Source organism: Scleropages formosus, chromosome 19 (genome assembly GCF_900964775.1).
Source record: "Scleropages formosus chromosome 19, fSclFor1.1, whole genome shotgun sequence".
NCBI lineage: Eukaryota > Metazoa > Chordata > Actinopteri > Osteoglossiformes > Osteoglossidae > Scleropages > Scleropages formosus.
This window is the reverse complement of record NC_041824.1, coordinates 22,007,587-22,026,828: the sequence shown is the minus strand read 5'-3', so window position 1 is coordinate 22,026,828 and position 19,242 is coordinate 22,007,587. Positions and strand designations below refer to the sequence as shown.

General features: G+C 45.8%; 1 protein-coding gene across 3 annotated transcripts in view; it reads left to right on the top strand.

The window, feature by feature from the left end:
• The first annotated feature begins 6,488 nt into the window (after positions 1–6,488).
• The window catches only part of arhgef25a (Rho guanine nucleotide exchange factor (GEF) 25a), a 53,673-nt gene continuing 40,919 nt past the window's right edge, over positions 6,489–19,242 (top strand). For 2 of the 3 annotated variants that reach the window (XM_018760455.2, XM_018760454.2), the window contains exons 1-2: positions 6,489–7,156; positions 10,291–10,429. In XM_018760455.2, coding sequence (XP_018615971.1) covers positions 7,061–7,156; positions 10,291–10,429 — 235 coding nt within the window. In that variant the 5' untranslated portion in view covers positions 6,489–7,060. The remainder of the gene's footprint in view (positions 7,157–10,290; positions 10,430–19,242) is intronic. The other variant, XM_018760456.2, reaches the window with a different exon arrangement.

Here is a 19,242-nt window from a genome sequence, read left to right as displayed (position 1 = left end):
TCATTGATTCACCTACATTTTTTTTTTTTTCTAAAGAACGTTTCTGTAGAATAAAATCTAAGTGATTTGGTGAATAATTGTGCCATTACATTTACAGGAATGTATTCCAAGCTCCCGCTTCGTACTTGTAGAGACTAGATGTTGTCGGTGTCTAGGAGTCAGTGGGCCTACATTTAACAACCTTGAATGTTTTCAAACACAACCCGAAGAGCGGGAGGGAGAGAAAAAACAGTTCACCACACAAAAGCAAGCATGTGACAGCAGTGGTGTAAAAGCAGAAGTGTAAGAGCGTTTTCTACCTCTGCGACCACAGGGAACAATGCACTGATTTATTATTCAGCAGTACTGTACAGGGTACATCTGAATGTCGTTTTGTGTGTGTGTGTGTGTGTGTGTGTGTGTGTCTTTGCGTATTTATAATGGCCAAGAGGCTCTCAGGGGAAGTAGTCTGTTCCTCTGTATGACAACAGTCACATCTGTGGTGTGTGTGACAGCTGCACACACACACAAATGGCAGGAAACAATCTTTTGTGGTCATTCAGGGGGCACTGGGCTTCCTGTTGTCTCTTTATCTTGACCACAGAACCTTAATGCCTTTAATAACGTCAAAAAAGTTTTTGCTGTCTTCTGCAGAATTTTTTTTTCCTCCCCATTTTCAGCATTTTTTTTTTTTTTTGTTTTAGTCACCAGGATAAACTATCGCTTGTTCTGAACACACAAACTGCTCCTCCATTAACACTATGTCTGTGGGATTATAATTTGACAAAATAATGATAATAGAATAAGGAAAAGATGAAAAATGAACAAGATTAAAACAAATTTATTCATTGCTGCATAGTAAACAAAGTAACAATCATGGCAGTTTCCATTTTACTGGCTTCACCTGTATAATAATAATAAAAAAAAAATTCCTGAAAATCATAAATAATACATTTAAACTCATGGAAAAACATACTCTTAATTACTTGTAATTTAAATGGGAAATTAAATACTACGTTTCAGGGCCATTTAAGCGTTAATCTTTCACCCAAAATACTGTAGTCCTGCTTTATCTCATGGACACAGAAGATCTAATTCAAAACCAGATGTGCTATAAGAAATAATTGCAGAGAATTCTAGAACTTAGTTTTATCACTTCCTGTTTTACGCTGATTGGTAAGACTCTCCTTGCCTTTAGGACTCGTTTCATCATTAAAAAAAAGTTCTTGCTTGAGGGCTCATCAATTTGAGAGATGATTGTTTTACACTAGGATAAAAAGGTAACAAGATCTCTGAGAGATGCTTGGCAGTAGACACCCAACGATGAGACAACCGAGATGTGCAGACAAAACGTATGGAGGGGGACGATCGCCTTGTGTGGTGCTGCGAGTCAAATGAAAGTCCTTGTTAGGTGCTTCTTGTAGATGTGAGCTGTATAGCTTGTTTTGCACTTTTACAGTACAGATGTTCTCCAAAGTCCAAATGCTCTCAATATGTGTGTTCATGATGTGAAGGAAGCCCGTGCATATTTCCACTTATTTTTGTAAGCTCGGAAAAACTATTAAAAATGAAACCATTATGACCATCATATTTTGTACGTACGCTGTCTCATGGCTCGCAGTATAGGACTGTGTGGGACTTTAACAGTTTTATAAATGGATTAAGAAATGTACAGTCGGTTAACTTGGACATCTTCCACCTCTTAGATCCCCTTGTCATAAACAATGCGAAATGTTGAGGATAGATTGCAAATAATTACATCTATGAGGAAACAAATATAGAAGAAGCAGAAACTGAATAATCAGAAAGAGGCATCAGATTCTTGGGGTGGGGTTGAGTAAGAGGCCATTTCACCGATTTCCTGCTATTACAAAATACAGTTTAAAAAAAATGAGGTCTGCAAAACTACACAAGTCTTCCATGTCAAAGGGAAGAAAATACCTTGTTTGCAAGACTAAAGTGGGCACTGCGTGAAAAAGTACAAATCAGTTTGGAGTTGAGGGAACATTCGGGCAGCAGACACCCCATGGTGCCATGTGCAAACAGGACCAAAATCCAGGCTGTGGAATGAGGATGGCAGAAATAAGGGATCCTAACAGACCTAAAAATTTCCGTGGAACTCCTAAAGATCTTCCGCTCTGCTGTTTCCTCGCCAAAAACCACCTTCTTGAACAACAAAGCACAGTCTGCAATTAACAATCCGCAATGACTTTGCGGCGAGGTCCGGTGTGGTCAGGGTAGGTGGTTGCCGAGGACTTGTCTGTGATCGAGCTGACTTCACCTCTGAAGGACAAGGTAAAATGGTCTGCGGCGAGAGAGGAAGGAAGAGGAGGAGGAATGAGTAGGGACGAATAGGTGGCGAAGTCACCTTCTCCGCATCTCAACCCCGGTCTGAAACTGAACCATCCGACCTCCCGCTGTCACACAGAGCCACCACTTGCTCCGTCCATCCGATCCCTTCACCTCTCCTACAGGACATTTCCCTGCTGTTAAAGAAACCCTCTCTGGAGCCAGACTCAGGTCAGCCTCCCTCCACCCTTTTCTCTCGGACTCGCTTCTCCCCAGATCTCGTAAGTGCTCGATAACAGCATTTACATTTTATCCTTTTTAATGACAGCTTGTTTAACAAGGAAAAGCCTATATGCAGCTACTCAAGCAATGTACATTGGTTTGTACTGTGGTATGTGACTAATTGACTGTACTCAAGGATCGTGTGTCTGCATCCAAATCTCTTCTTCTGTTGATATAATACACTCTTCGTATTGTTCTCCGAGATGTACATCGCTTTGGAGAAAAGCATCTGCTAAATTAATAAATGTAAATGTTAAGTACAGTAGATAGTGGAGAAGAACAAAAGATGAGGGGATGGGGGGGGGGGGGGGGGGGGTCTTGGATCACAATATAAAATCTGGTGAATGTCTGAGAGCAGAGCAGATTGATTTTAACTGTACTAGAAATTTAACAAAAAAAGAAAGAACAGGCCATCAGTAGGAAGGGGAAGAGGGGTTTGAGTGAGGATGGGCTGCACAGTGAAGGAGTTCTATCACACAGATGGTGTTCGCTTCACATTCTGTTGCTGATTTTCACCACAAGGTGGGGACAGTTTTTACCTGGGAAAAGTTGCGGTGAGGCCGATGTTCAGGGTCCCCCTTATGGGCCACCTTTGTATTTCTCAGAGCCACAGTCAGAGTCGTTTCTTTGTCATTTGCACAGTCGCACTGGATACACTGGCCATAGAAATGCTTGCGATGAGGCTCGTATTAGACGTGAACAAACACGTATTTAGACAGTGGTGTTCTGATAATAAGAACGCACATCATCTGAAACCACTTGTCCCATAGGGGGTCGCGGGGAGCCCGAGCCTAACCCGGCAACACAGGGCGTAAGGCCGGAGGGGGAGGGGACACACCCAGGACGGGACGCCAGTCCGTCGCAAGGTACCTCAAGTGGGACTCGAACCCCAGACCCACTGGAGAGCAGGAACCGGTCCAACCCACTGTGCCCCCCCCCCTTAATAATAAGTAAGACAGTACAAAATGGCAAGTAAAAATAAATAGAGGTATAATAAAAAGTAAATAGTGAACAGCGAATAGTCATGTCCAGGGCTCTGGAAGAGGCGGAAATATAGTGTTAGTAATCAAGTGTCGCAGTGCTAGGTGAAGGACTACTGGCTGTAAAGTAGTCTGATGGCTCGTAGGTAAAAGCTGTTCTTCATTCTTGTTGTCCTTGACTGGACGCAATGGAAACGTCTGCCGGATGGCCGTGTCGCAAACAGGCGGTGAGCTGGGTGAGCGCAGTCCTTAGTGATATTTCAGGCCTTTCTCAGACAGCGCGCACGCACACAGTCCGAAACCACTCGTCCCAAGCGAGCTCACGGTGAACTGGAGCCTAACCTGGCAACACAGGGGGCAAGGGTGGAGGGGGAGGGGACACACCCAGGATGGGATGCCAGTCCATCACAAGGCACCCCAAGCGTTTTTGGTAAATGTCCTGTAAGGCCGGAAGTTAATTTCCAGTGATGAGCACATTTATTGCTGTAAGACACTGTATATACATAACCAGACACGCAAAGAAATGTATGTTTCTACTCAAAATTAAACAGTGTAAAAACAAAAACACACACACATTTTCTGACCTGCTTGTCCCATACGGGGTTGCAGAGCCTACCCGGTAACACAGGGTGCAAGGCCGGAGGGGGAAGGGACACACCCGGGCCAGGACGCCAGTCCGTCGCAAGGCACCCCAAGTGGGACTTGAACCCCAGACTCCCTGGAGAGCAGGACCTGGTCCAACCCACTGCACCACCGCATCCCCCTGCAAAACAACAACAACAACAACAACAACAACAACAACAACAACAACAACAACAACAACAACAACAACAACAACAACAACAACAGGCTTTTATGTTTTTTGCTGAAGAATTATCTTTGATTGTAAAAAGTATTTTTGACGATTTTTGAACATTGAGGGTTGGAGTCTCTGTCATTCTGTGTGAAAGACCCAGTTCTGAATCTCGCCTCCTGCTGTACTACCTTTGGGCAAGGTGTTTACCCTGAATTAATGTTGTAAAAATACCCAGCTATATAAATGCATAAATCAATATAAATAGCTTGACTGTGATTACTGTGTGCCTGTGTGAGTGCCCTGGATGTACCCCCCTTCTGCCCCATGCTTCTCACTGCGTGACCAACACTGGATAAGAGGTTCCTGAAAACAGATGGAAGAAACTCAAACAAAAAATTTGATTTTTTTTTTTTCCAAATTTTTTCAAAAGATAGATAAATGAAGAATTAAACTGCCCGCAGTGTGTGCATGCATGGGGAGGTGCAAGGGTGCAACGGGCTTGGCCGAGGCCTGCCCTCTGATGGATCTGGGGTTCCAGTCCCGCTTGGGGTGCCCTTGTGATGGAGTGGCGTCCCGTCCTGGGTGTGTCCCCTCCCCCTCTAGCCCTGTGTTGCCGGGTTAGGCTCCGGCTCCCCGCAACCCCGTATGAGATAAGCAGTTCAGACAATGTGTGTGTGTGTGAAAGTGAGTGTGTGTGAAAGTGAGTGAATCAGTGCGTGTGCCTACCCTGCGATGGACTGGTGTCCTGTTCAGGGTGTACACTGCTTGGCCTTGTGCTCTGTGCTTTTGGGATAGGCTCCAGACTGCCACAACTCTGAGTTAGTTGGACAAACAGTCAACGAAAGTGAATGTGTGAGTGGGTGAATAATAAATTAATATGAATTAAATGAACCATGACTGTGTTTCTATGTATAACTGCAGAGCTAGTAATGCTCTCTGAATTACAACACATTTCCTGTAATTTTCAGGTCCATTTAATGAATAAAATACAAAACATCCAAATTAGTAATGACTAAACCAACCCCCGAGACTCTGTGTAGGAGTAAATTATGTCCCTTTAAACTCAGCCCAGAGTTGGACAGGTGAAGGCAGCACAAGTGAGGTACTGGACCCTTAGTAGAAGGTGTATGGAATAATACCCAGAATACCAGAACCAGTTAACGGGACCTTCCCTCAGACTCCATGAATTCTGGAAGGCTATTTTTGGTTGCCCATTTTTTCCCCTAACCCTCACACACCCACACACACCCACACACACTCCTCACTGTTTCAGTGCTGGGCTTTGTTACTGATGCACAAACTATGCGAGAGAAATCAGCCCGAAAAAACGTCCGCGCCAAGGGAAACTTGGCCGTCGCCTAAGGAATCAAACAAACATTTGTAATCACCAAATGCATGCGCTGACTCGAGGCCAGATGAAAGGCGACCAAGGAACACATTCAACCGGCCTCCAATAAAAGGCGCGCAATCCGCGTTGACGGGAACGCTCTGTGCCTGAAACTGATTGCAGGACACACTCCCGTGTTTGCAAGGGTACATTACCACACAGAAACATACTCGCTCTCAAAGACAAACAAACACACGCAGCAACTCGTACGCAAACGCACACTGAAAGACATACGAATGTAAAAATGTGCTTTTACACAGACGTGCGCACACCTTTCCCGTATGGCAGAGAAATTCGGGTAAAATGGAATGTTTATAAAGCATATATTTTTAATATTTGAATGGACCAAAAGCGTATTTAGCAAATGTTATAAATTCATTTGATGAGATCTAAAGACATAACCAATACAGAATAACACATTGCAGTGTATGTCAGAATGGATGTAGTTCACTTTTGGGATATTCTGAAAATTAGAAATACTTTTCCTTATTGTATGATGGGCACAAGTCAGCAAAGATTATAGTAATGAGATAAAAAAAATATATTCTGACTGGGAAAATGTAGCAAATGGATATTTTGTGATCCTATTAAAGTCAGTTTTCTTTCGTTCAGAGTAACAGCTTGAGATTCAGGAATACTAAGGTGCTTTTTTGTGGCTTTGATCCTTGGTCATCAAATATGTAAAATATGCAGATAGTATTTTTATTATTATTATTCTTAATTTGAATGAAAGCAAGAAGTCATGACTGCAGACAGGAGTGCAGGGTAATAATGTCGCAGGCCATGTGTTGCAGAGTAAAATGGGAAGATGAGAGACTGGGAGACAGGGGCAGAAAGGAGGTGGAGGAGCTTTACCGCATGGCAGAAGGACTAGGAGAAGCTGGGATGGAGTGTAGGGGTATCGAGGAAAGGAGTGAGAGCGGTGCAGGGGAAGGGGAGGTGTGCCTAGCAGCCAATAGCAAACCAGGAAAGCACATTTTGGGAGGGTGCGATGGTTAATCTTAACAAAACACAGCTTTCACATCTGGGAAAGAAAGAGGAGGAGAGAAGTGGAATCCATATGAACAACATCAACGATCTTTGGAAAACGACTCAGAGGAGACACACACCGGGATCCTGAAAGCTAGACACTCGGGAAAGAGGTGAGAGACGCACGGCTTCACCGTCAAGACGGGGGACGTGCTGTGCAACACCGGGATGAAATATTTGTGTGCATGAGAGGTCCGAAGCGCCAGGTAAACAGGAGCCAAACTGCAGCTCAAGGTTCTGGACAAAGGAGCAAGGGGAGCAAAAGGAAGGAGAGAGAAGTAGACAACTGGGGGTCAAGTTGCTTAGAAGAGCTGAAGGATGAAAGGTCTTCAGAAGAACCAGGGGCAGACGGACCGCATCCTAGGTGCTATGGCGGATATGCTGACCTCCTTGGCCATTCCCAACCAACAGTGGGTGAGTGAGAGAGCCTCCGTGGACCGGTTCCTTTGCTTCTGCACGCAGTATTGAACTGCATGTTCACCTCCTTCCCACTGGAAACCACGAGAAGAGGTGGAGTACAGCAGGTGCAGCCGACACCAAGCGCACAAATTATAACGTTGTGGTTTTTGCCTGCGGGAAAAGTGCAGGACACTTACAGTGCTGTCGGAAAGTGTGTGAAGCCCTTGTGTCCCTTACTTTTACCATAAAAGGGGTATTTAATGAGAATCAGTGTTTCTCATGTGCCATAATATGTGTGTAATGACCAGTTCCACATGTTGCTTTAGAGCAAATCGTGTGCGTAGTAGAAACACACAAGTAGTGCAGGTGCAAAAATAAGTGAAGCTCAAGTGTCACTGGTTGATGCAAGAAGGTAAGTAGAGTCAGGTGTGTAAATCAATCATTTGTTAATTTTATACATTTATTTTAAGATTTAACATTTAGATTTTATAAGTTTCTTTTAATATTTTATACAAGAATAACAATCATCCCCATAAGCTTCACATATTGTCAAGCAGGACTGTAGTTTATTGTAATTAATTAATTAATTGCGTCACTGCAGTTTTGTTCTCCTTCGGTGGTCCGTGTCGGTTGTCTGTTTGTAACAACCCGCTGAATCCTCAGCTTCCAGAGTAACTCTCAGTAACAGTATTTACAATAATTGTCTGGAACTGTACATCACAGGGGATATCAAGAGACTAACAGAAATTCAGCATGTGATATAGTTACAGTTAGTCGAAAGAAAACAAATGGTTAAAATTCAGATGTGTTTCTGCAAGCTGGAAGAGTTTCCTATAATTTACTTGCCCTGTAAACACATGGGGACTGTGGTGGCACAGTGGGTTTGGCCTGTGCCTGCTCTCTGGTGGGTCTAGGGTTCAAGTCCATCTTGGGGTGCCTTGTGCTGGACTGGTGTCCCGTCCTGGGTGTGTCCCCTCCTCCTCCAGCCACGTGCCCTGTGTTGCCAGGTTAGGCTCCTCATTGCCATGACCCTGCTTGGGACAAGCAGTTTCAGTATGTATGTATATAAACACATGAGATTATTATGTCTACACAGCACCCTCTGTTGAAAGATGCACATTAAACTATGGATTGGACAGTGTGTACCTCTGCTGGGGGGGACAAAGAGTTGTGACAACAGTTGTGATGGATGGATGGATGGACAAAGAGTTGTGACACAGAGACAGAATAAAACCTCTGTCTCCTTCATGGCTGGAGCCGAGGCCCTTCCACACAGTGATGCTGGAGCTCCTCGCTACCCAGAGGCCCCCAGGGCTGAGCCGCGGAGGTCCTTGCCTGCCAGCGCGGCTGTCCGTATTTACAAACACATTCCAGAGGTGAGCTGAGATAATGCCTACGGCACCTCCGAGAGGGAAGGAGAAAGGAAGGGAGAGGTTGCTGTAGCTGCATAAACAAATCCATCCGCTGGAAAGGAATCTCGCAAAGCTGATGAGCGGAGCTCAGGAAACAGTGGCCACTGTAAACAGAGGCGATCCCAACTGCGGCACTTTCACTGATGTGGTCATGGGGCCATCGCGTCTCCGTCATACACGCACGCAAAAGGCCATTATACCGTTGGGCCTTTCTATCCATCTTTTGCTCTCCGAATCCTCAATTCACCAATGAGAGGGCTTCACGGTTCTCAGCAGTCCCTGCCTGTGCTTGCTGGCCCCAAAGACAGTTCATTTAAATAAATAGGTTGCTGGCTTAAATCCATAAGGGAGCTGAGGTGGTGCGGCAGGCTTGGCGAACTTCTGCTCTCTAGTGGGTCTGGGGTTCGAGTCCTGCTTGGGGTGCCTTGCAATGGACTGGTGTCCTATCCTGAGTGTGTCCCCTCCAGCCTTGTGTCCTCTGCTGCCGGGTTAGGCTCCAGTTTGCTGCGACCCTGCTTGGGACAAGCGGTGTGTGTGTGTGTGTGTTTGTTTAGCAGATGCTTTCCTCCAGAGCGATGTACATCTCATAGAAAATACAATGTGTTCATTACATTAGCAGGAAGAGACACTTAGATGCAGACGCGTGATTCTTAAGTAGAATTAATTTGTTTCTTTCCACCATATGAACCAACGTTCATCACACGAGTAGCTGCATAAAACTCAGAATATCGACGATTCCTGATCACCTTCCTATGGGTTCGAGTCCTGCTTGGGAGGTGGGATTCAAACCATCAATTCATCCATCCATCCATCCATCCATCCATCCATCCATCCATTCAATGTCAGCAATCGCTTATCCCGAGTGGGGTTTTGGCGAGCCAGAGCTTTGCCCAGCAACACAGGGCACAAGGTCGAAGGCAGAGGGCACACACCCAGGACGGGACACCAGTCCGTTGCAAGGCATCAGCTATAGGACCCTCTAGCAAGGTACTTACTCTAAATTGCTCCAGTAAACTCCTTTTTTCTCCTTGGGTGCAAAATCCTTTTTTCTACTGGTGTCCTTTCATATTTTCTTCCAAGTCTCTTTTTGGCTTTCAGACCAGCAGCGGTGGTTCCCCGACAGCTGTCAGCTTGTCCTACTTCTGGAGGAGCGGGCCTGGGATGGGCACGGGGAGCTGTTTGTTAGGTTTAACCTCACCCCATGGCTCAGTTCCACCTCATGCCAGCTCACACAAGCCATGGGAAGCCTCTTACTGCACACTGAATACTTAGGACAATCTAATGTGGTTCATTTTACCCAAATGAAAACTTCAAAAAACTACTAAAAGAGCAACATTTGAGGACACCAGAGAAGAAAAGGGAATTTATTGCAGCCTAAGGAACGACAACCGAGAATCCCTTTTTTTTTTTTGCCCAGATTCACAAAAACAGAGCTCCAGTTGTTTGCTTAAAGCTACTGAAATATCTTATAATGTATTTTTTGGCTGAGCCATTTAAATTCCACGCCGGAATCATTGTGAATGTGGATCTTGCAGTAACAGGAGAGGGACAGCGAACACACACACGGGCGCAAACACAGACACACACTCACACGCATTTCATTTTCTCTTCGTTGCCTCACTTCTAATTAAAATCTTCATTTGTTAATGACGGACAAAGCAGAACCCAAAAATGTGTATATGAGATATAAGTGAGAGAGAGTTTACAGGAACCGTGCTTGTTGCGCCGTCTGCTCAGATCACAGAGGTGGGCAAGGACAGCTGCTCGCTGGATGAGGTGAAGAAGAGTCCAGGGCTTGGGGACTGGGCTCCATCGCGAGATGCCTGGGAACCGGAGTGCTTGAACTGCCAGGAGAAGGGTGAGAGAGCTGCAGAAGGTAAGCAAGACTTAGCTCCTGTTTCCTCACACGCTTTGCACAGACACACCGAGTCCAAAACGACACCTGCAAGTGATCTGTCCGTACATGAGACGAATCACGCTGGTGCAAAGCAATGTGCAATGTCCCACTTGCATCCAGTTTTACAAAAGGTATCAGTTAATTTAAATGTGGCTTCGGGCGGATCTGAGTTGGTTAGGGTGTCCGGGCCAGCAGGCAATGACCCGTAGAGTAACAGGCAGCTGTACTGCTTGTGGAGATCTTGAACCACCAGGGGACTGCAAAGGTAGGTGGTCTTTGCTAATGAACCGTAGTGGAAAGTAAAAGCAAAGGTACCAGATGTTTAAACATCATGCTCACCTCCGTTTTGCTCGCAGTTTTAAAAAAAACATAACAGCCTGTTTCATTTAGAACACGTATTTCTGGAGCGAGGATAACAAAGGGATTTTTGTGGACTGATGTAGGTGTGGGGGGGGTTATGCTCTATAATACGAACATGTGGTCAGACCACAGAGAGCACTGCAGAGCATGGTGTGCCAGGGATAGAAAATACCACCAGAGGTAATCGAAGTGTGCTTGTCATCCTCCAGCTGCACCAAGACAGGGCGGAGCCCGTGGTACATGTAAAGACCCTATATATATTTTCCTTGGCACAAAGCAGAGCCTATATATAGTATAAAGAATTAATTTTACTAATCCTAAATTAAATTCTTTCTGACAACATGTTCATCACTTGTGGGGGGTGCGGTGGCGCAGTGGGTTGGACTGGGTCCTGCTCTCCGGTGGGTCTGGGGTTCGAGTCCCGCTTGGGGTGCCTTGTGACGGACTGGCGTCCCATCCTGGGTGTCTCCCCTCCCCCTCCGGCCCTACGCCCTGTGTTGCTGGGTTAGGCTCCGGCTCCCCACAGCCCTGCATGGGACAAGTGGTTCAGAAAATGTGTGTGTGTGTGTGTTCATCACCTTATTAGCTTTTAGTGACAATGTTATAAAATTCGGCTCAGCTACGAAGTCAGACATCAGAAGATTACAGCAGATAGTTCGGACTGCTGGAAGAATCATAGGCACATCCCCCCCCCAGCTCTCCAAGAACTGTACTCGTCCAGAGTCAGTAAAAGGGCTAGCAAAATCATTCTAGACCCCTCACATCCAGGCCACTTCCTCTTCGAACCTTTGCCATCTGGCCGGCGCTACAGAGCACTGAGCACCAGGACAGCCAGGCACAAGAAAAGTTTCTTTCCTCAGGCCATCTACCTCATGAACAGCTAAATCCCCCCTAGAGAGTAAACCAGTGCAATACATAACGCTGTTTATATTTATATTTATAACTTTTTTTATCACATCATATCTCTTCTCACACTCCCTTGCATTTGTAACTAGTGACTATTTTTGTATATAATAGGGGGTACTGAGGGGGGTGCGGTGGCGCAGTGGGTTGGACCATGGTCCTGCTCTCCAGTGGGTCTGGGGTTCGAGTCCTGCTTGGGGTGCCTTGCGACAGAGTGGCATCCCGTCCTGGGTGTGTCCCCTCCCCCTCCAGCTTTACGACCTATGCTGCTGGGTGAGACTCCAGCTCGCTGCAACCCTGCTTGGGACAAGCACCTTCAGACAGTGTGTGTGTGTACAGGAGGGGTGGGCAGCTTCCAGCATTTGAACCCCCAAAGGTTTTTTTTCCTCCCTTGCTTTTCAGTTTGGTTTTTTTTTCCTCTGTGACCAGTTGGCCTAATTATAACTTTAATAATTAATATAGGTATTGTAGTAATTTAAAGTATAGCCAGCCTTTTATTTATATTATGCCTCCGATCGTTTGTTCAGCCCTCTGAGTCACCGTGCGAGAAAAATGCTCTATAAAAATAAGGTGACTGAATTGAATTCAAATTCACTTGAAAGTTTCCATGTTTCTACTGAAGGAACGCATTTCAAATCGTACAGGCAGGTGCTTCTCAATTTTTTGTTTGATTTTTATTTACTCATCACGCTTTCATACTGCTGCATTTTTTTTTTTTTTAATTATTTATAAAGGCCCTCCTCTCTGGTAGGTCTGCGGTTCGAGTCCCGCTTGGGTGTGCAGACTGGCATCCCATCCGGGGTGTGTCCCCTCCCCCTCCGGCCTTACGCCCTGAGTTGCCTGGTAGGCTCTGGTTCCCCGTGACCCCGTATGGGACAAGCGGTTCAGAAAGTGTGTGTCGCATATCTGCTTTTGGGGGTGCGGTGGTGCAGTGGGTTGGGCCGGGTCCTACTCTCTGGTGGGTCTGGGGTTCAAGCCCCACTTGGGGTGCCTTGCGATGGACTGGCGTCCCGTCCTGGGTGTGTCCCCTCCCCCTCCAGCCTTACACCCTGTGTTACCGGGTAGGCTCGGGTTCTCCGCGACCCCGTATGGGACAAGCGGTTCGGAAAGTGTGTGTGTGTGTGTGTGTGTGTGTGTATTTATAAAGGCTCTTCTCCAGATATGTCTACAAAATACTGTACGTATATAGAAGACTGAACGTTTCCGGGGTTTTAGTCTTAGGACCTTTTTTGGTGCCTCTGATCTTCCGACATGTTCAAAAGCACACTGAATTATGGACATTCACTTTGGCGGTGCTAGCAGCATTGAGCTTTATTTGCCAAAAACTGAGCAGTGCATGAAAGACTCAGATTTGCAGAGTGTCTGTTGCAGCAGTTTGGCAACTTGTGCTCCTTCTGTGTACCTCTCATACGTCCTGCGGTTAGTATGGATCAGGGTCTGCTTGACGTCCCGTGCTTTTTTTCCCCTGCTTCATGGTGTTCTCCTGCAGAGGATGCAAGAACCAAAGATCAGCCATCTGGTAAAGATTAGGAACATGATGCCTTATAGTGGTTTTAGTGGAGTCACAAGACCACGCCAGTGTTCTCTAAATCACATGACAGCGCCACAAATACACCGCTGGCCGGACTAATCAGTGTAGGGATTGTTCGCTGTAGGTCACTCACCACGGTACACTGAAGGATCACTCTTCAAAATCACACTTTTCCCATATTCACATCACTCTTTACTATGCGTTTACTTCAACTGTTCAGGCCCAGTCTACTGCGGTAGAATCCTTGGCTTTGCAGAGCATTTCACACTAAGGACTGTTTGACTGTTGGAATTTATTTCTTTCAGCATGATGCTCTATTTTACCTCCAAACCTGGTGCTAAGCTACCACTCTAGTGCAAGCTGATGCTGTTATTTTTCACTGAAGAACAAAGACACTCCGCACAGACGATTTCGTAACGGAGCGGGTTCATGGATGACCGCACAAGTGACTCCATGGCACGAAAATATTTTCTACTTTTGGTCTGAGTGCTCAGAACGTGCAGGAAGAGGAATGTGAGATGAAATAAAGCTACAGCTAAATGAAATACATACTCACTCGCGGTATGAAGACTGAGTATATCTAGTGTACGTGAACTCTTGGAGCGCCACCACAACCTGACGCAAAGTGAATCAGAGGATAGGCACACAATGGTCTACAACCTCCTATGCTTGAAATCCTTTCCAGATTCTATAATGTGTAGGTCATCAGTCTCTCTTTTTAAAACCAATTTCCCTTCTGCTCAGGGCGTAAATTTCGTATATATTATTGCAAACGGCAAAGATTTTCAGAAAATTCACAAAAACGAAAAGATTCCAATATTTTGTTTCGGAAGCTTCCGGCGTGGAGAAATGGACCTCTTCTGTCTCTGAAATCCTTCAAAATGTAGAGAACAGGTTTATGCTGTATTGAAAAGGGCGGGAGGAAGCACCAGAGAAGAGACGTGGACTTTTCCACACGCATAGATCTGAGACGCTTCCGCTCATCAGCTGACAACACGGCCAATTAAACAGCCATTAGCTGCTGTAACCGGAGACAGTTCCCTGCTGTTAATACAGAGCACTTGTCTTTCTGTAACCTTTTCGGGGATGTGGACAGAGGTGGGGGTTGGCACTCGTCAGCCTCTTTGATTCCTCCTCTCTTCTCATGATCTGTAGACAAGATGTCCATCCATCCAATTTCAGCAATCACTTGTCCTGAGCAAGATTAGGGCAATCCAGAGCATATCGCGGAAGCATTGAGCGTTAGGGGGGCGGGTAAACCCTGGATGGGAGGCAATTAAGCATCACCAATTCACCAGAACTGCATGGCTTTGGACTGTGGGAGGAAACCAGAGCACCTGGAGGAACCCCACCCAAACATGTGGAGAACATAGACCCCACACAGATGGAGCGGGGATCGAACCCACGTTCTCTCACACCACTTAGGCGGCAGCACCACTCACTGCACTACTGTGGAGGCAAAATGTCCCTTTCTTAAATGATCAAATCGTTAAATGACTTACATCTGTTCAGCTCAAGTCCAACCCAAAAGAGGCTTTTGGATGTCCATCGGCTGAGGGCGAACAGCACCGCAGCATAAGAATGGACCGAGAGATATACACGAGGGATGACGTTGCCATTTAAGTGGAAATTTGGCTAATTACACAAATATATATGAAGTAATGATGGCTAGCTCAAGGCTCGAGTTCCTAGAAGATCCACAATTTTCAGTCCTTGACCGTCAGAGCAGAACTGCTTCAGTAAACATCCAGCTCTGAAAATGGGTCACGAAAAGCGTGAAAGACACTTTGGAAGACTGAATGTGATAATCACCTAAAATATGTATAAGGGGATTTTTATAAGACCACGCATAATACGTCTTCTCCCGGGAAAGTATCCTGAAGAGAAGACCGAGGCCAGAGGCACTAATCTGATGGCGAAGGATGATGCCGATTACGTAAATATACTTGTTAACCTGATTCGAATATGACTGCAGCGAACGCTATTTTTAATTTAACATTCCACATATGGCTGCCAGCACTCAGTCCCAAATGTTACCCCATCATTTAAGGAGCAATCTCATTACTCATGCTGTGACTTATTATCTCTGCGCAATGGTTCTCGGCACACAGGAACTCTTCACATTTCCAGAGGAAAGCGGCGCTCCTCTGCAGTCCCTTCACTGCTGTCATGTTAACTCAGACTTCCAAAGTCGCTTCCAGTAGGAACTTCCTGTTTTTTTCTTCTCCCATTCCAAGTTCTCCTGCTGCAAAATAGCTCCAGGAATGTGCAGCGTGACCCTCTGGAGGAGCCCCGCGGCGACGCCAGCCATGCCCTTAAAAGGGCTGCATTAGAGTTGCGCTTATGGCTCCGATATGATGTGCCGTGGTTCCTGCCACTCCCGCAGGATGTTCATTCTAACCCGAGGCAATGGGTCTGCAGGGTACCGGTTACTCTCTGGGGTGTCGTTCGAGGCGCAGTGTGGGAATGTGTCTATCTGTCAGGGTTGTCTCAGAAATATAGCTTTACCTCAAAGTACAGTGTTGGAACCACATGGTCAATAAGACATTAATGTGCACCGTTTTGTACCGCGTTAAGACGTACAACTGAAGTCTTACCTCTCCACTGGAGGTTTTGATGTCTGCTATTGTATCTCATTCTGTATCTGTACACACACACACTTTCTGAACCACTTGTCCCATACGGGGTCACGGGAAACCGGAGCCTACCCGGCAACACAGGGCATAAGGCCAGAGGGGGAGGGGACACACCCAGGACAGGACGCCAGTCCATTGCAAGGCACCCCAAGCATGACTCGAACCCCAGACCCACTGGAGAGCAGGACCCGGTCCAACCCACTGCACCACCGCACCCCCACTCCGTATCTGTATAAAATCTTTCTTAATTTTGACGTTTAGAGAAAAAAACAAACATTTCACAGATTCGTGTAAGGGTACATATCTAGTGTTATACACCAAAATATGTTTGCCACTTAAGTTTAGTATTTGTAGATTTACAGCAAGAAATATGCATTTCCATGTTAAATGTACAGAAACTGGGGTGTGCGGGCAGAAGGCTCCAGAAGTGTGGAGAACAATTGTTCAGATTTAAGCGCCGAAGAATAATGTGTGTGCTGAGTTTCATATGTCCGACTATTCAGCTACTTTAATTGGTCAGATTGCTGTTTAACTGTTCAATATTTATGCAGATGAGTGTCTATTAAATATAACTGAACTGAGCCGTCTCTCACATAATGGACTCATTTTAAGGGACTTTTTAGTTTTGAGACGATATGATTTGTACCCTAGAATCTGCATTACGAGCTGCGGAAATGTTCCAACTCTTATCCATAATTAATTCAGCTATTGGAGTTGTGTTGAAGATCATCTAGCGCAGCTCTAGTCTTGGGAGAACATGTTGAGAACCATCAGGAAATGTTGAAGGGTTTAATCTGAGGACGGACATGCAGTTTATCAAGATGAACAGCATGTTGGGGAGTATATAAGGATATCAGAAAGCCTTAGCTTTTATCGAGGGATACTTGAATTTTACCCTGGTCTGATATCCTTATATACTCCCTAAGGGGGAGTATAAGGAGTGACGGATACTACTGTCCGAGCTGTCAGAAAAGCTGAAGAAAGACACTTGTGAAACATATGGATTTTCACCATTTGAGAAGCACTGATTTCACTGGGCAACTCCCAGGAAAGCTGGTAAAAAACACTATGGGTATTTCAGGAAGTGTTGGGTACAAACATCATGAAAAACATGGGACATTATGCTGGACAGCAACTTCGGAAGCGAGTAACGATGTGCAGATTGTCAGCTTCCTGGATGTCAATAATTAGCCTCAAAATTCTGAACATCTCAGTCATATCTCCTGCATTAGCCAAACCCAAACCAGCCACATCAAACACAACGCAATCTATGACAACAGGATTTAACATCTCTAACCTATTGCTCACTTGGGACATTCTGTTCCGTTGTGCGTCTGCCTTGACTTCCTTGAACCGGTGTAAATGATGCAGTACTGTGCTGGACAGCTGGAGGGTGGTGTAAACCCAGAGCTGGCCTGGGCACGGCTACTACATGCTCCTTGTCTGCTCTTCTTTGACACGTAAGCAGAAAGGGTAGTTAGGTATCCACAGGTCCTTAGCCAGAAAGTCTCCAACTGCCCTTCATGCAGATTCATGCGAACAGCTGTACAGCTCTGGTGAGCAAGGGAGAGAGAGGAGGAAAAACGGAACCCGAGCTCAGTGTTCAGGACAGGATATGCATCAATCAACCCGAGATCAGCAGCTGGAAATAACATTAAGGGCATTTTTACACACTTAACTATCAGCGCATGAGCATTCGTCTTTATGTTATTGTGTTTGTGAATTTACATTCAGAATAGAAGAGGGCATTTTTACACACCTGTCTGCCACTGCGGGTGTGCATTCTGTCGGTGCGAACAAGTACAGCCCTGTTTGTCTGTAATAACTGGCATCATGACTAGAGATTCAGCAAAGGACTGTAGGTCCTCTAGATTTGCCTGCTTTCCATGAGAGAGACATAGTTTCTGACTTACAGGTACAACCCTATACAAATCCAAGACATTATTTCACACACACACACACATTTTCAGAACCGCTCGTCCCTTACGGGGTCACGGGGAACCGGAGCCTACCCGGCAACACAGGGCGTAAGGCCAGAGGGGGAAGGGGACACACCCAGGACGGGACGCCAGTCCGCCGCAAGGCACCCCAAGCGGGACTTGAACCCCAGACCCACCGGAGAGCAGGACTGCGGTCCAACCCACTGCGCCACCGCACCCCCTGACATTATTTCATTTACATGTATTTATTTAGCAGACACTTTTCTCCAAAGCAACTTCTGATTAACTCTGTGTAGTGTTACCAGCCCACACACCTCATTCACTGCAGTGACTTACACTGCTAGATACACTCCTTACACTGGCTCACTCATCCATACAATCAGTGGAACACACTCTCTGTGTCACTCACACACTATGGGTGAACCTGAACAGCATGTCTTTGGACTGTGGGAGGAAACCAGAGCACCCAGAAGAAACACACGCAGACACAGGGAGAGCATGCAAACTCCACACAGCCTAAGTGGGGACTGAACCCACATCCTCTCACACCACCCTGGTGCTGTGAGACAGCAACGCTACTCACTGTGCCACCCGATTTAATTCTTTGAAATAACCTAATCATTACTTTATTTCTCATTTACTCAACTGACATTCGCGATTTCCATTTTGAGAGAGGTCAGGTTCTCAATTTGACTGACCATTGGCAAAAATCCGTTTCAGGGGTGGTGAAAACAGAGTGTGGGTTGGACCTTGTCCTGCTCTCCGGTGGGTCTGGGGTTTGAGTCCTGCTTGGGGTGCCTTGTGGCGGACTGGCGTCCCGTGCTGGGTGTGTCCCCTCCCCCTCCAGCCTTGTGCCCTGTGTTGCTGGGTAATCTATGGCTCATCGCGACCCCACTCGGGACAAGCAGTTTCAGACAGTGTGTGTGTGTGAAAATAGAACGTCTCATAATAATTCAGTAAAAGACATTGCCATAATCATTTTGTTGTCAAATGTCCATACTGGGTCAAAAACAGCACTAGTAGACAGAAAGGCAAAGAGATGGCAAAGCTGAACAGCAACTAGAATAATAGCATGTAATGACATCAAGAACGTTAACAATACTGTATTAAGTATCAAAATCCTTTCGAGTGCCCGAATATTTGTCGGTCAAAACTGTAAATATTACATAAATTTAAAAAAAGGCCTTGACTTTTCTTACTTGGATTACATTTATACCTGCTTGAAATGTCCAGTCAGTTTTAGCTCCCAAGAAGGTAAAAGATGAACATCTAGAGGAGGAAGCAAGCTGTATAGTTATGTATATTTCCTGTTATGTTTATTAGTGTCAGTAATAGCATAGGGTGGTTCTGCAAGAGTCCCAGGAGACCTGTGCGAGAATCGTACAAGTAGGGGTCTGTTCACAGTACAAATTACCCTCAAAC